Genomic DNA, 21,785 nt, shown 5'->3' with positions numbered 1-21,785 from the left:
AACAGATGAATGGATAAAGAAGATATAATACACACACACACACACACACACACACACACACACACACACACACACAATGGAATATTACTCAGCCATAAAAAATGAAATAATGCCATTTGCAGCAACATGGATGGACCTGGAGATTATCATACTAAGTGAAGTCAGACAGAGAAAGACAAATATCATGTGATATCGCTTATATGTGGAATCTAAAAAAGTGGTACAAATGAACTTATTTACAAAAGAGAAATAGACTCACAGACTCGGAAAATAAACTTACAGTTACCAAAGGGGAAAGGTGCAGGGGAATGGGATAAATTAGGAGTTTGGAATTAACATATACATACTACTATATATAAAATAGGTAAACAACAAGGACCGACTGTATAGCACAGAGAACTATACTCAATATCTTGTAATAACCTATAACGGAAAAGAATCTGAAAACATACGCATATATATGTGTATATATACACATATATATGTATATATATACACATATATATGTATGTATAAATGAATCGCTTTACTGTATACCTGAAGCTAACAGAACATTGTAAATTAACTATGCTTCAATAAAAAAATTATTAATAATATGGTGCATATTGGTAAAATGTGTAAAACATGATGCATGCTGCAGAGTCACCTCTGCTCTCAGCTTGCCCACTCAGTTCTGTGAGTGCTTGATTCCCCAGAACTTGTCTTCACCTGCACTACTGCAAAACGGTCATTCCCACTCTATGTCATTGTATCATTTGGCTTTTGCTTGGTGTGAATGTATTGTTGATAACATTATGTCTGACTTTATTTCCTTTCCTCATTAACTCTCAACAGTTAAAGTAGTACCACCGCGTGCCAAACGACAGTATCAATGCAAATGTAAACATGGACTTGAAATTGCATAAAGGTGCATTAATAGAATAAGAATAAACTTATATTGAATATGTTTTTTATCATCACCTAAATAAAAACACAATATTTTCAAACTATCATTCTTACTCCAAAGAATATAAATGTAGACACCATTTTAGGAAGCATGGTGTCAATGAGATATATTTTATATAGTTTTATTCTTCTCAGAGCAGTTGATGGTAGATTAAATGACTATTTTCTACATTTTCTGTGGAGATTGATATCAAACTAAGACACATTATTTGGTTGTCCCAAGTAACCTATGAGTTTCTTGTCATTTATCTAAAACTCTGTGACAAATCAGACTTGATTTATTCCAAAGTAGTGTTTCATAGGCTATAAGCAGATGACAGGAAAGGGAAAGATAATGGGAAGTTACACAAATGTATCAGTATATGCTTTTTATTTTAAATGAAGTATAATTGATTTACAATATTATATGAGTTTCAGGATTACAGCAGAATGATTCAGTACTTTTACAGATTATACTCAATTAAAAGTTATTACAAGATAATGGCTATAAGTCCCTGTGCTATACAAAATATCCTTGTTGCTTATCTATTTTATACACAGTAGTTTATATCTCTTAATCCCTTACCCCTAACCTGCTCTTCCCCCCCACCACCCTCTCCCCTCTGGTAACCACTAGTCTGTTCTCTGTACCTGTGAGTCTGTTTCTGTTTTGCTATATACATTCATTTGCATTATTTTTTAGATTTCACATATAAGTGATATCATACAGTATTTGTCTTTCTCTCTCTGACTTACTTAACTAAGTATAATATTCTCTAGGTCCATCCATGTTGCTGCAAATGGCAATAATTCATTCTTTTTTATGGCTGAGTAATATTCTATTGTATATGTATACCACATCTTCTTAAGCCAGTCATCTGTTGATGGACACTTGGGTTGCTTCCATGTATTGTCTATTGTAAATAGTGCTGCTATGACCATTGGGGTTCATGTATTTTTTCAAATTAGTGTTTGTGTTTTCTTCAGATGTATGCCCAGGATGCGAATTGCTGAATCATATGGTAGCTCTATTTTTAGTTTTGTAAGGAACCTCCATACTGTTTTCCATAATGGCTGCATCAATTTACATTCCTATCAACAGTGTACAAGTGTTCTCTTTTCTACACATCCTCACCAACATTTGTTATTTGTAGACTTTTTGATGATAGCCATTCTGACAGGTGTGAGGAGCTATCTCGTTGTGGTTTTGGTTTGTATTTCTCTGATGATTAGCAGTGTTGAACATCTTTTCATGTGCCTGCTGGCCATTTGTATGTCTTCTTTGGAGAAATTTCTATTTAGCTCTTTTGCCCATTTTTTAACTGGGTTGTTTGGTTTTTGATATTGAGTTGTATGAGCTATTTATCTCTTTTGAATATTAATCCCTTATCAGTCATATCATTTGCAAATATTTTCTCCCACCCCATAGGTTGTCTTTTAGTTTTGTCAATTGTTTCCTTTGCTGTGCAAAAGCTTTTAAGTTTAATAGGTCCCATTTCTTTATTTTTGCTTTTATTTCTTTTGCTTTAGGAGGCAGAGACAAAAAAAATATTGCCTGTGATTTATGTCAGAGAATGTTTTGCCTATATTCTCTTGTAGGAATTTTGTGGCTTCTGGTCTTACATTTAGGTCTTTAATCTATTTTGAGTTTATTTGTGTATATGGTGTGAGAAAATATTCTAATTTCATTGTTTTACATGTAGCTGTCCAGTTTTCCCAGCACCACTTATTGAAGAGACTGTCTTTTCTCCATTGCATATTCTTGCCGCTTTTGTCATAGCTAGATTAAGTGACCATAAGTGTGTTGGCTTATTTCTGGGCTCTCTATTCTGTTCCATTGATCTCTGTATCTGTTTTTGTGCCAGTACCTTGCTGTTTTGATTACTGTAGCTCTGTAGTATAGTCTGAAGTCTGGGAGGGTGGTGTCTCCAGCTTTGTTCTTTTTTTCAAGCTTGCTTTGGCAATTCAGTGTCTTTTGTGGTTTCATATGAATCTTAGGATTATTTGTTCTAGTTCTGTGAAAATTTTCATGGGTATTTTGATAGGAATTGCATTAAATCTGCTTTGGGTAGTATGGTCATTTTAGCAATATTAATCCTTTCAATCCAAGGGCACAGGATATCTTTCTATTTCTTTGTATCATCTTTAATTTCCTTTATCAATGTTTTATTGTTTTCAGAGTATGGGTCTTTTACCTCCTTGGTATTTTATTCTTTTCGAAGTGATTTTAAATGGGATTGGCTTTTCACTCTCTCTTTCTGATAGTTCATTATTAGTGTATAGAAAAGCAACAGATTTCTGTATATTAATCTTGTGTCCTGTGACTTTGCTTAATTCATTTATTGGTTCTAATAGTTTTTGGGTAGAGACTTTAGGGTATTTATATAAAGTATCATGCCATCTGCAAATAGGGACAGTTTTATTTCTTCCCTTCCAGTTTGAATGCCTTTTATTTCTTTTTCTTATCTGATTGCTGTGGCTAGGACTTCCAAAACTATGTTAAATAGAAGTGGTTAAATAGCCTTAACTTGTCCCTGAATTTAGAGGAAAACCTTTCAGCTTTCCACCGTTGCATATGATGTTAGCTGTGGATTTGCCATAAATGGTCTTTATTATGTTGAGATATGTTCCTTCTGTACCCACTTTGATGAGAGTATTTATCATGAATGGAGGTTGAATTTTGTCAAATGCTTTTTCTGCATATATTAAGATGATCATATGATTTTTGTCCTTCCTTTTGATAATGTGGCATATCACACTGATTGATTTGTGTATGTTGAGCCATTCTTGTGTCCCTGGAATAAATCCAACTTGACACAGTGTATGATCTTCTTATCTACTGTTGGATTCATTTTGCTAATATTTTGTTGAGGATTTTTGCATCTGTACTAATCTAAGCTATTGGCATGTAATTTTCTTTCTTTGTAGTGTCTTTGTCTGGTTTTGGTTTCAGGGTACTGGTGGCCTTGTAGAATGAATTTGGGAGTGTTCCATCCTCTTGAATTTTTTGGAATAGTTTGAGAAGGATAGGTATTAGTTCTTCATTACATGTTTAGTAGAATTCCCCTGTAGTATAATGAATTATTTGATTGAAATAAATTTAGATTTTTATCACCCAATTTTATTTCTTCTAAGAAATAATTAACTATATTAAATTGTTGGGATATTTTATTTGTATTCCCCAAAGTTATATAGGTTCACCTAAAACTTTCCCTTTTATCTTCTAGATTTACCCCTGAGCCACATGAGATTTCTTCAGGAGAGAAGAGCTTCATTGGCCAGGAATTGAGTGTGGGCAGAGATTCATCTTTTGTGTTGGAAGACAGTGGAAGTGACCATCTGGTTTACATTCCAAGCCAAATGTTTATGCCACAGAAATTAACAACTAAATATGACAAAGATCAGGATTCTGAAGAAATTGCAAGTCTCACTGCTGGTAAGGAAATGAAAAGTTATAGCAGTAATTTTAAAATAACTGGATCCTCATCCTTTAACACTAATAGAGAATCAAATAAATAAGGTGGGTATAAAAAGCAACATTTTTCAAGTTCAAGATGGTGGCTACAACTGCAGCTTTTATTTGATCTGAAGATTTAAATGGTCACAGGTACCACTCTGGAAATCACAGATAAGCTCTAAGAAATGTCCCTGATATGCTCACCAAACTTAAGATTTCTCTAGAAACCACAATTTAGGTTAGTATGATGTAGAAGGAGGTACTATAGAGAATAACATAGCAAAAGAGGAATTAAAATAATTTTTAAAAGTTGGCCTGACCAGTGCCCCAGAATTTGTGATTTGTGATTTCACTAGAGGGTGTAAGGTTTTTTCACTGGAAATAAAATAAACTACCCCACTCTCTACATTTTTTTTTTTTTTTTTGGCTGTGTTGGGTCTTCGTTTCTGAGCGAGGGCTCTCTCCAGTTGCGGCAAGCGGGGGCCACTCCTCATCGCGGTGCGCGGGCCTCTCACTTTCGCGGCCTCTCTTGTTGCGGAGCACTGGCTCCAGATGCGCAGGCTCAGTAGTTGTGGCTCACGGGCCCAGTTGCTCCGCGGCATGTGGGATCCTCCCAGACCAGGGCTCGAACCCGTGTCCCCTCTATTGGCAGGCAGACTCTCAACCACTGCTACACCAGGGAAGCCCCTACTCTATACATTTTAATGGCAAAGCAGTAATGCTTTTTGTCAGGATTTAATAGTTTCAAACAAATCAGATCATAGAATTTTGGCTGTATTTTCATTTAAAAGGGTGAGAATTCTAAACAGACTATTCAGCTATTCCATCTATGTATCTAGAGTCTCCCAAAATGCTTATTTGGCCAGAATGCCAGCATTTAAAGCATTATGTCGTAAGTATCATGTGTGACGTTAGAATATGCAAGTTTGAAAGAAAAGGTGGCCAATCTCATAATATTCATTCTTAGTAATTTCCTTGGATAAATAAATGTTCTTTTCCTTGGGTTCAACACTGATGTCCCCATATTTCCCCCCTATTTCTGAAATACACATGTTTGAATTTTGTCTTTAAAGCAGCTAAGCTTTCCTTTATAGAAGCTAGAATTGAGAATTAAAAAGTCAATTACCCATTAGTTGAAAAATAAGACTTTTTAAAAAAAGTAATGAAGTAAACCTGGATGTACGTAGTTCCTTGGCATTAAGGCATTCAAGTGTGTGATTTCTTATTTAAAACAGGTTTTTATCATTATATAGACATAGCTTAAAGAAGAAAATACAAAATTTGTTCTTCTTAATGGATGCAGTTAATTTGGGGTATTCATTTTAACGATATGGTAATTACAACAGCCCTCAAGGCATAGGAATTTATTATGGTTTGGTTTAGGAAGAATAAAAAAGAAAAAGAGAAGTTATTTTGGCAGAGTTGGAATACCCAATTGTCATTTGTGATAGTATTGTTAGTGGTAAGCATTTTAAAGTCTAATAATTCAGAAGTGTGGAACTTTTCAAGAAAGACAGAATTAATTGGATATTTAAGGGAAAAAAGGAGAAACTCATCTTTGCAGCCATCTTTAATGACTGTTGTTCAGTAATAATAGAAACACTTTTCATTTGGTTTTTCAGATGTCTGGTATCAAGATACTCATAACCAGTTTAAGGTCCAATTTGACTGCAGAAATAATTGTTGCATGGCTCTATAGGAAAAAAATGTCAATTTGCTGTTACACCCACCACACCCAATTTCTCTTGCAGTGGATTGAAGTGTGTTGGGAGTTCTGTGGAGGATTATGTTGAGTTGTGATTGCCTGGAAACAGAGTCTCAAACCTAAGGATAATATATATTTTTTATACTTTAAATAAATCTGAGTCTCAGATCATCAGTGTTGTCTAGGGACTTCATACTATTCCTTTCTTTCTTTTTTTTTCTTTTTAAAATCATTGCTAGCTAGTTGTCAAAAGCTGCTGAGAACTTTCTGTATAATGTGCCATCCTCAAGGAGAGTAAATTGTAGTTCAGATATTTTATCTAGTCGCTAAGAGATGAGCTTTGATACATTCCAGATGTATTGCACAAATAAAAAGATTGATAACTTCTGTAAGAACTTCCACATGCTATGCTTATTACTCATTTATAATGTGATTCTTATGGCCAAGGGCTGATTTTTGTGCCCTTGAATGGAGAGTCCTGGGGAAGTCAAGAACCTTAACCATTTAAGAAACTTTTAGAGTTCCCAGAGTACTGTGGGCTGGCAATGAGTTGTGTATCACTCTCTTTCACAAGAAACACAACCACTATCTCTCTACCTAGGCCTCTCCCTTGCTTCTTCCTCCCTACTCCAGTTTCCAAGTTCATCCTTAATTCCATCACCTTTCCTGGCCCTCTCCACTCCTTACAGCAGCTCAAAGACAATTTGTATCAGGATCACCTGGAAGCCCTTCACAAGCATAGATTCCTAAGCCCTTCTCAGTACTACTGCTTCATATTTAGGGGTGTGAGTGGCCAGGAAAAAGCCACAAGCTTTAAAACCACCACGGGTGATTTTTGTAGGTCCTCATTTTTCAGATCCACTATCCTGGTGATTCTCAAAAAATGTGTCCGTAAACCAGCCACGTCAGCATTACCTGGGAACTCGTTAGAAATGCACTGATCCTGGACCTACTGAAGCAGAAACTGGAGGTGGGACTCAGCCATCTGATTTTTAACAAGTGAAAATTCTGATCCAGGCTGAAGTTTAAGAACTACTGTGCATGCTACCACTTTGGTGTGCTTTCAGATTTGCTCTGTGTTCTCAGCTAAAAGCAATTGAGTAACTAGTATCACAGAACAGAAGAATTCCTATTGTCAAAGGGATCCAGGTAAACTGGATTATAATTTTATTTTATTCATCCAAGAACACTGAACATTCATCCACCCATCTACTCATCCAACATCTATCTAACAAGACATTTTAAGATCCAAATATGTCGGGGTTATCTAGAGATACTATTATGCATTTTGACCACGGCATCCACAATATAAAAATTCCTTGGAAAATTCAGTTGCTCTTAATTACTCACCAATGGAATACACATAGTTCTTTGGAATTATGTAATGAAAAATGGGTGGTTTAATTCTAATTAAATTGCAACTGTTGACCCAATGGTGAGCCTAGCACTTTCTCAAAGATGCTATGTTAACTAATACTTAAGATACAGTTAGTCTATTGTCAAGATTAAAGAGGGACAGGATAATTTTTAATGAATGTTAAATACCAACCCAAACTTAACCTAGGGCACACTCATAGCTTTAAGCACTCCCTGGCCTTAGGATAATTTCAGCTGACGTTCTTTTCAATGAATTTTATTAAGAAATAAGAGGCAACACTTCCCTCTTCAAATTAGGCTGGAGTTGTGCTCAAGGAAATTTGCATGGATTTTGTTTTACATTCTTATTTTGCTAACTTTGATCGTGATCTACAATCAGGTTTTTTTTAAAGCCAATGTATCTTTTGATTTTGAATCAATCATAAGGTATTAGAGCTGGAAAGGTATTTAGTGATTAGCTCTTGCAAATTCACCTGGGGATGATTCCACCCTGCTCTACCCTAGGAGACATATTGCAATGTCTGGAGATATTTTTAGTTGTCATAACTGGAGGGTGCTACTGGCATCTAGTGGGTAGAGGCCACAGATGCTGCTAAACATCCTACAATGCACACAGGACATCCTCTCACAACAAAGAATTATCCAGTCAGACTGTCAATAGTGAAAGAAACCCTGTTTTAGAAGAAACTTCAAGTCCCCAAGATCAGGGAACTAAAACATTCAGTATAGGGACTCAAGATTTCTACACCCTGTCCACTGTTTCCCAGTACACCCTCAGGATTCTGCTAATTTTTTAAAAATTGTAGAAGTACTATCATACCATATAAAATTGTAATACAGAGTCACAAGTCACACAATTTAGCAGACTGAGCTATTTGTGGTGTGGAGTGCAGTTTTTGGTTTTTCCATAGGCATATAGGTTTACATAGTTTTATTCAATTTCATATCCTGCTTTTCACATATGTTATACATTTTACATATTGCTGCAAGCTTCATACTGATTTTTCTGTGTTCTCATAAAGTTACTTTCAATGAATGAATGTATTTAACTATTTATCTGCTGTTGAACACTTAGCTTGCTTCCAATTTTTTCTGTCATGTGTTGAACTTGAAGACATATATCTTCTGCTACATTTAAATCTGTACTGGAATTAAATGCAACAGAACTGGCTTCTGAGTCACCCAATGGAGCAGTCCCCAAGCTGAATGTCCTACTTTCATATCTGTACACATGCTAAAGAAGTCAGTGATAGAATTAGGATCATGTTTGAATTGTAATGACATGTTTCATGAACGTTTTAGGAAATCTCAATCATCTGGTTGCTCTTTGGGGGATAAACTGAGTCTCCTGTTCATTTTAAGCTGTGGACTGAGGTTGTGACATTCACTTTTGCTTGAGAATTTATTGTATAGTTATTATATTTTGGGTGTCTTCCTTGAAGATTTTGCATGCGGCAGAGCTAATGTGAACTGCGAGTTCAGGGGATGTGGATGATTTGACTTCATGGAGGCTGCTTCTGTAGGTCTCATGCAATCATTTGTTGCAATTACTAAAGCAATGTTCTATAGTGTTAGCAACACTTGTTTTCATGGGGACTCTTTGCTAATGGAATAAAACGTAGATAGTTGAAGTGATAATTGGGTGATGGTGGTGGTGGCAATCGACAAAGCAGTGGCAGCCCTCATTGAGGGCTTCCTATAGGAAAGGATTCTGCCAAGCATTTACATGGATTTTCCCATGAATACCCATGCAGCAAATATGTATTTGACTCCTGTTCTGAATTAAGCCCCATGCTAGTCTTTTGGGGGGTTAGAGAGATTAAAAAAAAAAAAAAAGATTCAGACAGAGGCCCTGTCTTCAAGGAGCTTGTAGTCTGATAATCAAAGTATACTCTGAGTAAAAAAAAAAAAAAAAAAAGCCTAATACAAGTAAGAAAGTATTCAATTTAATAAAAAGTGCAGATGGAATGCTTTGGGGGCCAGTATTCATTTCAACATTGTATTCACTGTCTCACCTGATGATCAAACAATGCATGAGAAATAATAGTAATGACAGAAGCTACCACTTATTTAGTGCAACTATGCGCCGGGCACTTTATATACATGATTTAACTTAATCCTTACCCTGAAAATCTATTATTATTATTATAATGACTATTACATATTACAGATGAGGACACTGATGCAAAGGTTAAGATCCTCAAGCAACAGCACACAGCTTGTAAGCGGCAGAGCCAGGATTCAAATCCATGCCCATTTCCACAAAAACGTTAACTTAACAATGTAATCTGTGTTGTCTGGCAAGGGCATTGTTTGCATTTTCAAATGACGGAATATATCCAGCTGCCAAATTTCACGATCATCATGTCATCAATGGGAGAACTTTTTTTAAAACAATTTTGGTGGTACAATTCAATTTTTAAATTTTAATTTAATTATTTTTCTCTCATGCTTTTTTATAAACCATACATGAATAAAACCATAAATATTTATTAATTCTTTTTTTAGCATCTTTATTGGAGTATAATTGCCTTAAAATGTTGTGTTAGTTTCTGCTGTATAACAAAGTGAATCAGCTATACAGATACTTATAAACCCATATCCCCTCCCTCTTTCATCTCTCTCCCACCCTCCCTATCTCACACTCCATCCCACCCTTGTAGGTGGTCACAAAGCACCGTGCTGATCTCCCTGTGCTATGCAACTACTTCCCACTAGCTATCTATTTTATATTTGGTAGTGTATATATGTCCATGCCACTCTCTCACTTCGTCCCAGCTTACCCTTCGCCCTCCCTGTGTCCTCAAGTCCATTCTCTGCGTCTGCATCTTTATTCCTGCCCTGCATGTCGGTTCAGCAGAACCATTTTTTTTTTTTTTTAGATTCCATATATATATGTTAGCATATGGTATTTGTTTTTCTCTTTCTGACTTACTTCACTGTCTATGACAGACTCAAGGTCCATCCACCTCATTACAAATTATGCAATTTCATTTCTTTTCATGACTGAGTAATATTCCATTGTATATATGTGCCACATCTTTTTTTTTAACGTTTTTATTGGAGTATAATTGCTTTACAATGCTGTGTTAGTTTCTGATTTATAACAAAGTGAATCAGTTATACATATACATATGTTCCCATATCTCTTCCCTCTTGTATCTCTCTCCCTCCCACCCTCCCTATCCCACCCCTCTAGGTGGTCACAAAGCACCAAGCTGATCTCCCTGTGCTGTGTGACTGCTTCCCACTAGCTATCTATTTTACATTTGGTAGTGTACATATGTCCCAGCTTACCCTTCCCCTCCCCATGTCCTCAAGTCCATTCTCTAGTAGGTCTGCATCTCTATTCCCGTCTTGCCCCTAGGTTTTTCATGACCAATTTTTCTTCTTTTCTTTTTTTTAAGATTCCATATATATGTGTTAGCATACGGTATTTCTTTTTCTCTTTCTGACTTACTTCACTCTGTATGACAGACTCTAACTCCGTCCACCTCACTACAAATATCTCCGTTTCATTTCTTTTTATGGCTGAGTAATATTCCATTGTATATATGTGCCACATCTTCTTTATCCATTCATCTGTTGATGGACACTTAGGTTGCTTCCATGTCCTGCCTATTGTAACTAGTGCTGCAAAGAACATTGTGGTACATGTCTTTTTGAATTATGGTTTTCTCAGGGTATATGCCCAGTAGGGGGATTGCTGGGTCATATGGTAGTTCTATTTTTAGTTTCTTGAGGAACCTCCATACTGTTCTCCATACTGGCTGTGTCAATTTACATTCCCACCAACAGTGCAAGAGGGTTCCCTTTTCTCCACACCCTCTCCAGCACTTATTGTTTCTAGATTTTTTGATGATGGCCATTCTGTCCAGTGTGAGGTGATACCTCATTGTGGTTTTGATTTGCATTTCTCTAGTGATTAGTGATGTTGAGCATCTTTTCATGTGCCTGTTAGCCATCTGTATGTCTTCTTTGGAGAAATGTCTATTTAGGTTTTGCACCCATTTTTGAATTGGGTTGTTTGTTTTTCTGATATTGAGCTGCATGAGCTGCTTATAGATTTTGGAGATTAATCCTTTGTCAGTTGCTTCGTTTGCAAATATTTTCTCCCATTCTGAAGGTTGTATTTTCGTCTTATTTATGGTTTCCTTTGCTGTGCAAAAGCTTTTAAGTTTCATTAGGTCCCATTTGTTTATTTGTGTTTTTATTTCCATTTCTCTAGGAGGTGGGTCAAAAAGCATCTTGCAGTGATTTATGTCATAGAGTGTTCTGCCTATGTTTTCCTCTAAGAGTTTTATATTGTCTGGCCTTACATTTAGGTCTTTAATCCGTTTTGAGTTCATTTTTGTGTATGGTGTTAGTGAGTGTTCTAATTTCATTCTTTTACATGTAGCTATCCAGTTTTCCCAGCACCACTTATTGAAGAGACTGTCTTTTCTCCATTGTATATTCTTGCCTCCTTTATCAAAAATAAGGTGACCATATGTGCATGGGTTTATCTCTGGGCTTTCTATCCTGTTCCATTGATCTATATTTCTGTTTCTGTGCCAGTCTTGATTACTGTAGCTTTGTAGTATAGGAAGTCAGGGAGCCTGATTCCTCTAGCTCCGTTTTTCTTTCTCAAGATTGCTTTGGATATTTGGGGTCTTTTGGGTTTCCATAGAAATTGTGAAAATTTTTGTTCTAGTTCTGTGAAAAATGCCATTGGTAATTGGATAGGGATTGCACTGAATCTGTAGATTGCTTTTGGTAGTATAGTCATTTTCACAATGTTGATTCTTCCAATCCAAGAACATGGTATAGCTCTCCATCTGTTTGTATCATCTTTAATTTCTTTCATCAGTGTCATAGTTTTCTGCATACAGGGCTTTTGTTTCCTTAGGTAGCTTTATTCCTAGGCATTTTATTCTTTTTGTTGAAATGGTAAATGGGAGTGTTTCCTTAATTTCTGTTTCTGACTTTTCATCATTAATGTATAGAAATACAAGATATTTCTGTGCATTAATTTTGTATCCTGCTACTTTACCAAATTCATTGGTTAGCTTTAGTAGTTTTCTGGTAGCATCTTTAGGATTCTCTATGTATACTGTCATGTGATCTGCAAACAGTGACAGTTTTACTTCTTTTCCGATTTGGATTCCATTGTTTTCTTTTTCTTCTCTGATTACCATGGCTAAAACTTCCAAAACTGTCTTGAATAACAGTGGTGAGAGTGGGCACCCTTGTCTTGTTCCTGATCTTAGAGGAAATGGTTTCAGTTTTTCACCATTGAGAACGATGTTGGCTGTGGGTTTGTCATATATGGCCTTTATTATGTTGAGGTGGGTTCCCTCTATGCCTGCCTTCTGGAGAGTTTTTATCCTAAATGGGTGTTGAATTTTGTCAAAAGCCTTTTCTGTATCTACTGAGATTACCCTACGGTTCTTATCTTTCAATTTGTTAATATGATATATCATATTGATTGATTTGCATATATTGAAGAATCCTTGCATTCCTGGGATAACCCCCACTTGATCATGGTGTATGGCATTTTAGTGTGCTTTTGGATTCTGTTTGCTAGTATTTCGTTGAGGACTTTTGCATCTGTATTTGTCTGTGATATTGGCCTGTAGTTTTCTTTCTTTGTGACATCTTTGTCTGGTTTTGTTGTTAGGGTGATGGTGGCTTCGTAGAATGAGTTTGGGAGTGTTCCTCTCTCTGCTATATTTTGGAAGTGTTTGAGAAGGATAGGTCTTAGGTCTTCTCTAAATGTTTCATAAAATTCACCTGTGAAGCCATCTGGTCCTAGGCTTTTGTTTGTTGGAAGATTCTTAATCACAGTTTCAATTTCATTACTTGTGATTGGCTGTTCATATTTTCTATTCCTTCCTGGTTCAGTCTTGGAAGGTTGTACTTTGTATGAATTTGTCCATTTCTTCCAGGTTGTCCATTTTATTGGCATATAGTTGCTTGTGGTAGTCTCTCTGATCCTTTTTATTCTGCAGTGTCAGTTGTTACATCTCCATTTTCATTTCCAGTTCTGTTGATTTGAGTCCTCTCCCTTTTTTTCTTGATGAGCCTGGCTAATGGTTTATCAATTTTGTTTATCTTCTCAAAGAATCAGCTTTTATTTTTCTTAATCTTTGCTATTGTTTCCTTCATTTCTTTTTCATTTATTTCTGAACTGACCTTTATGATTTCTTTCCTTCTGCCAACTGTGGGATTTTTTGGTTGTTGTTCTTCTTCTTTCTCTAATTGCCTTAGGTGTAAGGTTAGGTTGTTTATTTGAGATTTTTCTTGTCTCTTGGGGTAGGATTGTATTGTTATAAACTTACCTCTTAGAACTGCTTTTGCTGCATTCCATAGGTTTTGGATCATCATGTTTTCATTGTCATTTGTCTCTAGGTATTTTTTGATTCCTCTTTGATTTCTTCAGTGATAACTTGGTTATTTAGTAGCATATTGTTTAGCCTCCATGTGTTTGTATTTTTTACAGTTTTTTCCCTGTAATTGATATCTTGTCTCATAATGTTGTTGTCAGAAAAGATATTTGATACGATTTCAATTTTCTTAAATTTACTGAGGCTTGATTTGTGACCCAAGATATGATCTTTCCTGGAGAATGTTCCATGTGAACTTGAGAGGAAAGTGTGTTCTGTTGTTTTTGGATAGAATGTCCTTTAAATATCAATTAAGTCCACCTGGTCTAATGTGTCATTTAAAGCTTGTGTTTCCTTATTTATTTTCATTTTGGATGATCTGTCCATTGGTGAAAGTGGGGTGTTAAAGTCCTCTACTATTATTGTGTTACTGTCGATTTTCCCTTTTATGTCTGTTAACATTTGCCTTATGTATTGAGGTGTTCCTATGTTGGGTGCATAAATATGTACAATTGTTATATCTTCTTATTGGATTGATCCCTTGATCATTATGTAGTGTCCTTCTTTGTCTCTTGTAATAGTCTTTATTTTAAAGTCTATTTTGTGTTATATGAGAATTGCTACTCCAGCTTTCTTTTGATTTCTATTTTCATGGAATATCTTTTTCCATCCCCTCCCTTTCAATCTGCATGTGTCTCTAGGTCTGAAGTGGGTCTCTTGTAGACAGCATATATACGGCCCTTGTTTTTGTATCCTTTCAGCCAGTCCATGTCTTTTGTTTGGGGCATTTAATCCATTTACATTTAAGGTAATTATTGTTATGTATGTTCCTATTACCATTTTCTTAATTGTTTTGGGTGTGTTATTGTAGGTCTTTTCCTTCTCTTGTGTTTCCCACCTAGAGAACTTCCTTTAGCATTTGTTGTAGTGATGGTTTGGTGATGCTGAATTCTCTTGGCTTTTGCCTGTCTGTAAAGGTTTTAATTTCTCTGTGAAATCTGAATGAGATCCTTGCTGGATAGAGTAATCTTCATTGTAGGTTTTCCCCTTTCATCACTTTAAATATGTCCTACCACTCCCTTCTGTCTTGCAGATTTCTGCTGAAAGATCAGCTGTTAACCTTATGGGGATTCCTTTGTGTGTTATTTGTTGCTTTTCCCTTGCTGCTTTTAGTATTTTTGATTTGTGTTTAATTTTTGATAGTTTGGTTAATATTACTATTTCCTTTCTCATATTAGAGAAATTTTCAACTATAATCTCTTCAAATATTTTCTCAGACCTTTTCTTTTTCTCTTCTTCTCTTGGGATCCCTATAATTCGAATGTTGGTGCATTTAATGTTGTCCCAGAGGTCTCTGAGACTGTCCTCAATTCTTTTCATTCTCTTTTCTTTATTCTGCTCTGCGGCAGTTGTTTCCACTATTCTATCTTCCAGGTCACTTATCCATTCTTTTGCCTCAGTTATTCTGTTACTGATTCCTTCTAGAGTATGTTTAATTTCATTGATTGTGTTGTTCATCATTGTTTGTTTGCTCTTTAGTTCTTCTAAGTCCTTGTTAAAAGTTTCTTGTGTTTTCTCCATTCTATTTCCAAGATTTTGGATCATGTTTACTATCATTACTCTGAATTGTTTTCAGGTAGACTGCCTATTTCCTCTTCATTTGTTTGGTCTGGTGGGTTTTTACCTTGCTTCTTCATCAGCTGCATATTTCTATGTGTTCTCATTTTGTTTAAGTTAGTGTGCTTGGGGTTGCCTTTTCACAGGCTGCAGGTTCATAGTTCGTGTTATTTTTGGTGTCTGCCCCCAGTGGATGAGTTTGGTTCAGTGGCTTGTGTAGGCTTCCTTGTGGGGGGAACTGGTGCCTGTGCTCTGGTGGGTGGGGCTGGATCTTGTCCTTCTTGTGGGCAGGGCCGAATCCTGTGGTATGTTTTGGGGTGTCTGTGAACTTAGTATGACTTTAGGCAGCCTCTCTGCTAATGGGTGGGTTTGTGTTCCTGTCTTGCTAGTTGTTTGTCATGGGGTGTCCAGCACTGGAGCTTGCTAGATGTTGGGTGGAGCTGAGTCTTAGTGTTGAGACAGCTCTCTGGGAGAGCTCTCACTGATTAATATTACATGGGGCCAGGAGGGCTCTGTTGGACCAATATCCTGGATTTGGCTCTCCCACCTCGGAAGCTCAGGCCTGACACCCGGCCGGAGCACGAAGAGTCTACCAGCCACACGGCTTGGAAGAAAAGGAAAAAAAAAAAAAAAAAAAACGAACACATAGAATCCCCAAACAAATGGTAAAACAAATCTAAACAAACAAAATCACACAAAGAAACACACACACACACTCACAAAAAGAGAAGAAAAGAAAAAAGGAAAAGAGCAACCAAACCAATAAACAAATACACCAGCGATAACAAGCACTAAAAACGAAACTAAGATAAACATAAAACCAAAAGCAAATCAGACACAGAAAGCAAACCCCAAGTCTACAGTTGCTCCCAAAGTCCACTGTCTCAATTTTGGGAACATTTGTTGTGTATTCAGGTATCCACAGATGTAGGGTTTATCAAGTTGATTGCGGGGATTTAATCTGCTGCTCCTGAGGCTGCACAGAGAAATTTCCCTTTGTCTTCTTTGTTTGCACAGCTCCTGGGATTCAGCTTTGGTTTTGGCCCTGCCTCAGCATGTAGGCCACCCTCAGGTGTCTGTTCCCCACCTAGACAGGAGGGGGTCAAAGCAGTGGCTGATTAGGTCTCTTTTGCGCACTCAGGCTGGGGAGAGGGAGGGGTACCATAGCCATAATTGGAATGCGGGGCGAGCCTGCAGCAGCAGAGGCTGGCATGATATTGCAACAGCCTGAGGCACACCATGTGTTCTTCTATGGAAGTTGTCCCTGGCTCACAGGTCCCTGGCTGTGGTGTGCTGCACAGGCTCCAGAGGGTGTGTGGTAGTGTGACCTTCACTTGGACACAGGATTCTTGGTGACAGCAGCAGCATTAGCGGTCCATGCCCATTTCTGGGGTCTGAGATGATAGCCACAGCTCATGCCTGTCTCTGGAGCTCACTTAGGTCATGCTCTGCCATCTGTGGGCACACAGAACAGGAAGTCCCTCTCCTCATGCACCCCAAAACAATGGTCTGTTGCCTATCTAGCAGCTCCAGACTTTTTCCCAGACTCCCTCCTGGCTAGCTGTGGTGCACTAGCCCCCTTCAGGCTGTGTTCATGCAGCCAACCCCAATCCTCTCCCTGGGGTCTGACCTCTGAAGCCCAAGCTTCAGCTCCCAGCCCCCACCCGCCCCGGCAGGTGAGCAGACAAGCCTCTCAGGCTGGTGAGTGCTGGTCGACACCCATCCTCTGTGCAGGAATCTCTCCACTTTGCCCCCTGCACCCCCATTGCTGCGCTCTCCTCCGTGGCTCTGAAGCTTCCCCCCTGCCCACCCCCCACCTCTGCCAGTGAAGGGTCTTCCTAATGTGTGGCAATTTTTCCTTCTTCACAGCTCCCTCCCAGAGTTGCAGGTCCCATCCCTATTTATTTGTCTCTGTTTTTTCTTTTTTCTTTTTTCAGGTACGTGGGGATTTTCTTGCTTTTTGTGAAGTCTGAGGTCTTATGCCAGTGTTCAGTAGGTGTTCTGTAGGAGTTGTTCCACATGTAGACGTATTTTTGATGTATTTGTGGGGAGGAAGGTGATCTCCACATCTTACTCCTCTGCCATATTGAAGGTCTCTTTAATTTAATTTCTAAAAATTCCTGCTTATAACTCATTTAGAGGACATAAGACCAGAATAAATTGGCCTTATAAACTGCTTATAAACTCACCCAGAGGCCAGAGCAAAAACTAACACCATTAAAACCAAAATAACACTATTTACAATAACCAAGACATGGAAACAACCTAAATGTCCATCAACAGATAGATGGATAAAGAAGATGTGATGTATACATACAATGGAATATTACTCAGCCATAAAAAATAATGAAATAATGCCATTTGCAGCAACATGGATGGACCTAGAGATTATCATACTAAGTGAAATAAGTCAGACTGAGAAAGACAAATATTATATGATATCACTTATATATAGACTCTAAAATACAACACAAATGATATTATTTATGAAACAGAAACAGATTCACAGACATAGACAACAAACTTATGGTTACCAAAGTGGGAGGGATAAATTGGGAGTTCGTGATTAAAATATACACACTGCTATATATAAAATAGATATACATCAAGGACCTTCTGTATAGTACAAGGAACTACACTCAATATCTTGTAATAACCTATAATGGAAAAGAATCTAAAAAAGAATATATATATATGTATAACTGAATCACTTTGCTGTATACCTGAAATTAACACAACACTGTAAATCAACTACATTTCAATAAAAATTTAAAAAAAACAAAGATTCATGTGGTCTGGGTATAAATAACTCTTAAAGCATGCATGACTTTTCTCAGTGTGCTGGTATCTTTCTGTAGATTGTTGTTTCAGAGTGTGACATAGATGGCAAGGGTGAGTCGTTTGGACCAAATGCCACCTAGAAAACTCTAGGCCAAGAACGATATTTTTTCTGTCTTCGGGGAAAATGATGAAGTTGATTTTAAGACAGTGACTCCTACTTGTTCAGGCAAGTGGTGGAGAGAGGAACACATCTAACAAAACAAGAGATTGAAAAATATGTCTCTATTTCCCTTTGGCCTAAAATCAATGACACACAGTCAGAGACACATAAGAGACATGTGCCCCAGCCTAGAGCTTGACCAGTGGCCTCACCAGACAGGTCTGGGTTAGCAGTGTGAAATGGAGAGGTGTGTAAGTCATTCCAACTCCTCTGCAGTTAAAGTATGCGTAAACACAACAGAATGAGCTTGTACACATGTCCATTGTGTTCCACTAATATCAGCTGACTTTGCATTTTTTGGAAATTCTGGTTTACAGAATATAGTATCATGGGTAGGATTTTCAGATATCTGAGACTTTTCTCTGTTTTTTTCCCTTCTAAAAAATATATTTATAGAGTGCTTAGGATATGCTAGGCACTGTGAAATTTTTATTTAATTCTCTCAAAAACCTTATAAGGTTATAGTTTATTATAACAATTTTATAAATTTTTAGATAATGTAACAGAGGCATGGGAGAGACCCAGAATCACAGAGCTAACAAATGGTATAGACTGACCTCAAACTCCAAAAGTTCTGCTCATAACTGTTCCACTGTTCCATAATGCCTAGAGAAGAAAATACTGCAAATTTTATTTAACGGCTTACTTTTGGAAGAAAATTTTCTTTAGTAGCTTCAATCACTAGGAATAGCACTGACTGAGACCCTTGTTCTTCAAACCAAGTCCTGGGCCTTTGGCAAGGTGGCTACTGTATCCCTTAATGTGTCTGTTCCACACTCAAATCTGATGAGCAGTTCTTCTGAAGGTGTTACACAGAGCTGGGTGCAAATCCTGCCTCTACCACTTACAGGCTGTCTTTTCTTGACCAAGTCATTTGCCCCCTCCAAGCCTCAGCTTGCTCATCTGTAAAATGAGTGCAATGATAATTTCATCCTTATAGTGCTGTGTGGAATATTAAATGAGAGGAGATAGGCATGAAGCTGAGCACAAGACCTGAAGCATACTGGATGCTCAATTCAATACTGAGAAAATGGAAAAATTGAAAAAGAAAGCATTGCCAGACTCATAGGAAGTCTTATAAAAAAGGTTAACTTGAAAAATATCTGCTGCAGTCCTTGTGGACAGAAATGTACATATAAAGTAGCCACAATTGTCCATATAGCTTGACTATAGAGAACACATGGCTAATTTTGGCACCTGTACAAATTCCAAGGCAGACCACAAGATAACTCATGCATATCTTGAGATTTCTCACAAATACCATAGCTCCACAGCATATGCAATCCCAGTCCAGATGGCTCAATCTCCCTCAATTCCCTTTCCACCTCCGCTTCTCCCAAAAGTTACTGGAGTACACCTGGCCCTGTGGCTTAAATCTCAGCCGAAATTAGGCTAATCCCTGGGGGCACTTCCCTGGAAATCCAGCTGCATCCGTCATTCCTTTCAAGCCATAACAAGTGAGCAAACCCTTCCTCCTCTGCCATTCTGAGGAAATTCTTCCACAGAGTTAGAGATAAGAATTTGGCATGGTGACATTTCCAGAAAATACACAACATTGCTCTGAGCTGTGGGTAACCTTTATCCACACTTCTGCCAGATTTTCTTGAAGGAAAATGTTTTTAAAGGCCCAATCTTTCCTAATAAGATAATTTAGACTCAAAGCAGAATAATCATAGGTGATTATTTAGTGTTTGACTAAATTTTAAAGTTCAGCATTTAACTTCTTTGATTCTCATGCTAATCCTGTAATAGGTAGAAAACCTATTTTTAGAGATTTTAGAGGTAAAATATACCTCTTTAGAAAATAGTTCTGCTGGGTACTTTGGAAAAGGATTGAGATTTTGCTCATTTATAAAGAGAAAATGGGAAAAAAAGAGTACTATTTCTGGTGTGGGCAATGTATGAAAAAATATTTTACTAACATGATAAGTCAACCCTTCCTCTTATTTTAATGAAGTATAGTTTATTTACAATATTATATTAGTTTCAGTTGTACAACATAGTGGTTCAATATTTTTATAGATTATATTTCATTTAAAGTTATTATAAAATATTTGCTATATTCCCTGTGCTGTACAATATATCCTTGTAGCTTATTTACTTTATACATAGTAGTTTGTACCTCTTAATCCCCTACCTCTATCTTGCCCCTTCCCCCTTCCCTCTCTTCACTGGTAACCACTGGTTTGTTCTCTGTATCTGTGAGTTTGTTTCATTACATTCATTTATTTGTTTTATTTTTTAGATTCCACATAAAAGTAGAAACATACAACATTTGTCTTTGTATGACTTATTTCACTAAGCATGGTATCCTCCAGGTCCATCTATGTTGTTGCAAATGTCAAAATTTCATTTTTTTTATGATTGAGTAATATTTCATGTGTGTGTGTGTATGTATATGTATATATATATATATATATATATATATATATATATATATATATATATATATGTAATGTCTTCTTTATCCATTCATCATATGGTGGACACTTAAGTTGCTTCCATATCTTGGCTATTGTAAATAATGCTGCTATGAACATTGGGGTACATGTATCTTTTCAAATTAGTGTCTTCACTTTCCTCAGATACATACCCAGGAGTGGGATTGCTGGATCATATGGTAGTTCTGTTTCTAGTTTTTTTGTGTGTGGAACCTCCATACCATTTTCCATAGTGGCTGCACCAATTTACATTCCCACCAACAGTGTAGGAGGGTTCTCTTTTCTTCACATCCTCACCAGCATTTGTTATTTGTGACTCTTTGATGATGGCTATTATGACAGGTGTGAAGTGATATCTCACTGTGGTTTTGATCTGTATTTCTCTGATGATTAGCAATGTTGATCATCTTTACATGTGCCTGTTGGCCATCTGTATGTCTTCTTTGTAAAAAAGGTCTCTTCAGGTCTTCTGCTCTTTTTTTGATTGGATTGTTTTTTTGATATCAAGTTCTACGAGCCCTTTATATATGTTGAATATTAACCCCTTATCAGTCATATCATTTGCAAATATTTTCTCCCATTCAGTAAGCTGTATTTTTGTTTTGTCGATGGCTTCCTTTGCGGTGCAAAAGCTTTTAAGTTTCATTAGGTCCCATTTCTTTATTTTTGCTTTCTTTTTTCTTTGCCTTAGGAGCCAGATCAAAAAATTATTGCTACAATTTATGTCAAAGAGTGTTTTGCCTATGTTCTCTTGTAGGAATTTTGTGGTTTCTGGTCTTATATTGAAGTGTTTAATCCATTTTGAGCTTATTTTAGTATATGGTATGAGGAAATTTTCTAATTTCATTGTTTTACATGTAGCTGTCCAGTTTTCCCAGTACCACTTATTGAAGAGGCT

At 37.0% G+C, this 21,785-nt stretch overlaps 1 protein-coding gene across 1 annotated transcript in view; it reads left to right on the top strand.

Annotated features, from left to right (window-relative positions):
* Positions 1–21,785, top strand: part of COL6A5 (collagen type VI alpha 5 chain) — a 118,020-nt gene that overhangs the window by 81,196 nt on the left and 15,039 nt on the right. Inside the window, exon 35 of the mRNA XM_082392852.1 lies at positions 4,152–4,360. Coding sequence (XP_082248978.1) covers positions 4,152–4,360 — 209 coding nt within the window. The remainder of the gene's footprint in view (positions 1–4,151; positions 4,361–21,785) is intronic.

This window comes from Balaenoptera borealis, assembly GCF_965194805.1.
Source record: "Balaenoptera borealis genome assembly, chromosome: 5".
NCBI lineage: Eukaryota > Metazoa > Chordata > Mammalia > Artiodactyla > Balaenopteridae > Balaenoptera > Balaenoptera borealis.
The sequence above is the reverse complement of the archived record's forward strand: the minus strand, read 5'-3'. Positions and strand labels throughout refer to the sequence as shown.